At 39.7% G+C, this 6007-nt stretch overlaps 1 protein-coding gene across 1 annotated transcript; it reads left to right on the top strand.

Moving 5' to 3' along the window:
• The first annotated feature begins 2457 nt into the window (after window positions 1–2457).
• Window positions 2458–6007, top strand: smim22 (small integral membrane protein 22). The gene is given in 5 exon segments (XM_018697875.2): window positions 2458–2501; window positions 2503–2562; window positions 2564–2594; window positions 3030–3100; window positions 5608–6007. Coding segments are annotated over 5 exon segments (249 nt in total). The 5' UTR covers window positions 2458–2462; the 3' UTR covers window positions 5656–6007.

Raw genomic sequence — 6007 nt, 5'->3', positions numbered from 1 at the left:
ACTGTCTTCCTGCTCTGACCACACCCTTCAGGTAGCTTGGCCTTCATCAGTCATTAGAATTGAGAAATCAGAACTCCTACACATTTATTTGTAGATTGATTTAATGTCAGAGGTTGTAGGTTGTAATCTACATGTCAGTGGAATAAAGCAGAACCATCTGAACAGTCAGCAGCGGACACCAAGGATCTGGAAGAAGCTGCTGAGGAGTGACGTCACCACAGGTCAACGTCTCTCACCTGAGAACCTGCAGGTAACAACACAGCCTCCTCTCATCTCTGTGGCACCACAACACGACGAGATGAAAGTCGTATGTTGACACATTATCCCATAATTCTGAAGTATTATAATGTTGACTTGTTATATTCATGACAGAGAAAGTTTATGTGGTAAATCAAGAATTCTTGCTAAGAGTATTGATAATTCCATTTTATCTTTTCCTGGTGGAAATGATCCACAGAACGACTCTTTGTTTCTGCTGCAACAACATGTTTTTTTTTGTTTGTTGTTTGTTTTTGTTTTTGTTTTTAAATAATTTTCTTGATGGTTATCTTCTTCCTCTTGTCCTCTGTCCGTCAGTCTGCATCAGCCTCGAGCTGAACAGAAACTCATTCACACAGGTGGAGGAGCGTTTGTTTGGATTGCGAAGGGACGCGGGTAAAACCCTCTCAGGTCGAGTGCGTCAGTGTAAACAGGTGTGTGCCAGGTAGACCTTCGTACCCGGAAGGAAAAAGATTAAAACGAGCGACGCCACATACAGGTAAGCACCAGCTGTTCTGAATAACACCAAAACTAATATAGTTGACATAGTTTTAATGAATAACATTAGAATTGATCACATTAAAATGTTAATTGTCAGATTTTCTGTGTGAAACCTCGAGTGAATGAAGGCCGACAGTGATGTGTGATGACTCTGCCTGGTTACCAGTCAACACGAAGTCAAGTGTGTTGATTTACTCGGGAAACAGCCATGTACAGAGAATGTGTGTTCAGTCGCCTGTATCAGCAACATAACACACACTGAGCAAACACACAAGGCTACATGGCAACGACCGAGATGTTAATCCCACTCAGCTCTGTTAGAGATAAATAAGTTTCACAGTTTGACAAAGAGAAAATATGGCTGCCAGAGCTCTTGATATAATATTGAGCATGTAGTGAACAGCAGTGTTAGTGATGGTGATGTACTGTATGTTTTAGAGAGCCAAACACAGGTGTTGTTCTGGCTGCAGTAAAAGCCAGACAGGATGAAAACAAGATGAAACTGAAGCAGCTGAGAGGAATTCAGACATCTCTCTTTTTATTATTTACACCAGAGATTTTCCACCTGTGAAAAAGGCCTGTTGTTTTAGTTAAGGATGGATGGAAAGCTGTAACAGATGGTGCTGTAACACACAAAACAAACTAGTTCACTGTCAGTACTCTCTCTCTCTCTCTCTCTCTCTCTCATTAAAAATAACATAAATGGGTCATGGTGAAATCTGCGCCCATTTTAGTCACTGCCCAGCACACTTAGAGTCACATGTGTCACGAGAAATACAGCTGCAGTGGTGAAGCATTTGTCAGACTGAACATCATTCCTTACATAAAACATTTCAATAGAGACAAAGAAGCTTGTCGTCTGTCTCAAACTGTGTAAATAAAATCTGACTCACCTGAATCACAGAACGTGATGAAGCCTTCTGTCTGTAGGAAGAACATGACACCTGCCTGTTTCTATAGCTGATAATAATGCACCTGAAGGTAACTGCACATACTGAGGATGTCTGGTTAAATTCTGCTTCACATGAGGTTCTGCACTGAAGTTATTCTTAATGACAATATCCCTGTAATTTAGGTGAAAAAGTGAAAATGAAAGGATAGGTTCACAATTTTACAAGTCTGTCTTAAAAGAGTAGTCAGGTGCACATGATTAGACTGAAACAGGTGTTTACACCCTGGAATCATGTAAAACCTGTTTCCCCTCTGAAGGCACTCCAAATGGAAACGATGAGAGACACAATTCAGAATCCTCATTTTGTGCAGAGATATGAGTCTGATTTAATCACATCAGATCAGATGGATATTTTACAAAGTTACACTTTTTTTTTTTTTAAATATAGAATTCCCACTTTTTGTTTCCCTGGGCAGTGTCTCTTCAGATAAACGTTTGAATATATGTTTTACACAGATCAAGAATTTAGTCTCCTGTCACTTCTATGGAAAAGGGTGTTATGAAGCGAATTTTAATGGCCAGTATGAACAGGAGGAATAATCACAGTAAGAAGAACTCTGTCAGTGTTCACATGTGTGCCTGTGAACCGTTCCTTTAAGAGTTTACCCCAGAATGTCTCTGCATCATGTCCTGAAACTTCTACATTAACGCAGGGTTGTTGACCTGTAACGTATCGTCCTGTGTGTGTGTGTGTGTGTGTGTGTGTGTGTGTGGTGTGTGTGTGTGTGTGTGTCTGAGAGCAGACTGAGAGATGGATCAGAGGGCCATCCAGCAGGAGTTTAAGGATCAGTTTCAACGATGTGGTTTCCAGACTGCAGTCCAAGCAGTTCTTCCAGTCTGACTGGGACATTCGCTTCTTTTGCAATCTTTTTCATCTTCATTGGTGAGTGAAGCTGAAGCTAATGGGAGAACACAGGCAAAGACAAATAACTAGACATAAAACAATGAAACCTTTAGACTTAGACGTTTCCCTGTTACCACTGCCATTTCTGTATAAATCTGTCTTAAGTAGAAGTGACAATAATGAATAACACACACATCATTGTATTAGTTGTGTCCATGCTGAACACATCATTCAAACATTCACAGTGTATAGGTTGGAAAAAGTATGTGAACCTCTCAGCTACTGACGTCAATCAAAGCTAACTGGAGTCAGGAGTTTACAAATCTGGAGTCTAGTCAATGAAACCAGACTGGAGGTGTGGGTTAGAGCTGCTTTGACTGGCTAGACTGCATCTGAAGTTTGCAAAGAGCAGGCTTGATAGTCCACAACACTGCAGGTTTTGTCAGTGTGTGTGTGCTGTGTGTTGTGTGTCAGGTATGGTGCTGCTGCTGGTCATCCTGGTTCTCATCCGCTGCTGCTGCTGCTGCTGCTGCGATGATGACAAGGTAAATACACACATACACCAGACACACCTGAAGGAAAACACTTCACGTTCTGTCATGTCATGATGATGATGATGATGGTGATGGTGATGTGTCACTACAGAGTGAACGACTGAGTGAGTGTCTGTTATGAGGGGAGTAGTGGGTGAATTGACTGTGGACATAGAGCCCATATAGAGTTCACACAGAGGCCATTCATACCAAATAAAGGCCTGTAACGTACATACAGCATCAGGAAAAAGAAAGTGAACCATTTGAATTTACCAAAATTTTCCAATCCAGTCCAACTTTATTTATAAAGCAAATTAAAACCCACAGAGGGACAAAGTACTATACAGAAAAGATAAATAAGGAGATAAATAAAAAGAGGATTGTTTTAAAATAGCCAGTGAAGAGGCCTGTTTTATCTGCAGCGGGCAAAACACTCCACAATTTTATGGCTGCAACAGCGAAGGTATGCTCCCCTCTGAGCTCACACCTGGTTGTAGGTACCCTCAGGAGATGCTGAATCAGAATTAGAATCCTTTATTAATCCCTTGTGGGAAATTGTTGCATTGCAGTGCTCCATTTCACAAGTACAGATAAATGAAGAGGAACAGAATAACATAACAATAAGATAAAGATCAAATAAAATCAATCATGATATAACCAGTCTTCAAATAAAAAATGGACTATATACATTGTTAATATTTACAGACATTTAAATAAAATGTGCAGATCAAATTATATACAGAATAGATCTGATTTGATGATGAAAAACTGTCACAGATAAATAATGTAACAGACTGAATCTTAGAGGGAATTGATTAGCTGACCTGAGAGAACAGGTAGGTATATAAAGGGAGTAGCAGCTCAGAGAGGTACGGCAGGGCAAGACCATTTAGAGCTTTAAAAACAAATAAAAGAATTTTAAAATGGATCCTAAAATGTGCAGGCAGCCAGTGGAGTGAGGCTAAAATAAGTGAAATGTGCTCATGCTTTCTTGTGCCAGTTAAAAGACGCGCAGCGGCGTTCTGTATTAGCTGGAGGACCCACTAACCCCCTGCTGACTTATTACTATTATTACCAATATTATCAATATCACCCTGGATTTACTTAATTATTGTCCATAATGTAATTAAAAGCATCTGAAACATCGTCAACAAGTATACAATGGAATAACATTAGTTTTTACAAGTTTTTAAAACTGATAACAAAGTCATCCATCAGTCTGTTCAGCCACCAAACAAACAGGATTATATATGAAACCTCCATCATAAACAGGACACACTGATGAGAGGGATTTGTTTCTGCTGCTAAATTCCTACAAGAAAACCACCTGAAAAGCTCAGGCTCTGAAAACTATGGTGCACCCTGGGAATTTTGGGGAATTATGGGGATGTTTTTGGGCCTAACATAGGCCATGGTTGGGATGTCAAACAACTCTCCTTTCCTAAAATGTCATGTGGTCAAAGAAAGATGTGAAGAGGAATTGATAAGAAAGGATGTTTATTCAGTTTATACAGAGGGAACATTTAACCATCAAAAGAAATACTGTTGAAAATAACAACAGAAACAAATCAAACAGGATTAAAATGTTGAAGTAATACACCCATGTGAAAGGAATATATAAGCAGAGAAAGTTGAGCCATTAACTGGAGACAGTTCATTTGTCAGTACACTCCACATTATCTAGTGAAATGACATTTATATATGTAGTATTCTGTTCATGATGTTGAATAGAAATTGAACTATGTTTGTTCTTCGTGATGACTCCTCACTGGATCTGAAAGTCTGGATTTATGGTCATGAAGGATTTCGGATCGTTCATAAACATAAAACAGTTTCTCTGCTGTTTCTACATGTCTGTGGGTCTGTCACGGTGTGTCCCTTTAAATGCTGCTGCTGCAAGGAATTGTGGGACGGTATTACCCCCTTTCCTTTTGTAAAGGAAGTTTCCCCGTGTATCCTCTAGAGGAGATAAGATAGGAGGCCTTTAAGCTCCTTTCCTTAATACTTGGAGAAGTGGACCAGCTCTGACCATGGCTGCCACTTAGAGCCTCAGAACACAGAACTGATAACAACAGTGTTTAAAACATGAGAAGAGAAACAGTAGGCAAAGAAGCAAGTTAGAGATCCCTCTAACTCAGCACCAACACATGTGCAGATCCTCTGATTAGCTTCACTTACTCCAAGGCCACTTCACTCAATTAGGAACCTTCCAAACCAAAACAGACTGTTCGACTGCGAGCCATAGTGTCCTTGTGTACTTAATAAGTAGTGTACTACTGTACACTACTAGGACATATAGTACTTAATAAGTACAACACATTTTCTTAGTAGATATCACCACTCAAAACAGTCAGAAGACTGTCAAAGGGTTAATACAGACTTTAACCAGCTCAGACTAAACAGTGTGTCTCATTTAGTGAGATGAACTGAAACCAAGCTGAGGTCATTTAGGATTATTGTATGTACTCTGATAACAGCATCATATGAAAGAAAATGATTCCTGTACTTTTCTTCAACAGCCTCGAAGACGGAAGGTTGGCATAGAGAACATGGCTCTGGAGCCCTGACAGCTGACCTGCACTGATCAAGTATTGTGAAGGTGACTGAGGAATGTAGAAGCAGAGCCTCACAGTTTGACTGCTGTGCCAAAACATGCTTTGATTTGAATGAATTAGTTGTTCACAAGCCCTTTGCTACCCAGATTATGGAAATCTAACACACGTGATCTTGTTGACTGTCACTGCTATGTGGGTTTTATTGCTAGGATACCACAGAGGAGATGGAAAGTCTCTGCTGTCTGTGTTTTCATGCCTCTGTAGAATACAACTTCCTCTCACTGTCTTTGTCAGAAGGATGTTAATGTTTTAATTAGAAGGTTTTATGTAGTAATAAAAAATATAAAAGTGATAAAAATGTAAA

Source organism: Lates calcarifer, linkage group LG11 (assembly GCF_001640805.2).
Source record: "Lates calcarifer isolate ASB-BC8 linkage group LG11, TLL_Latcal_v3, whole genome shotgun sequence".
Taxonomy (NCBI): Eukaryota; Metazoa; Chordata; class Actinopteri; family Centropomidae; genus Lates; species Lates calcarifer.
Note: the sequence above shows the minus strand (reverse complement) of the source record. Positions and strands in the feature narration are given on the sequence as shown.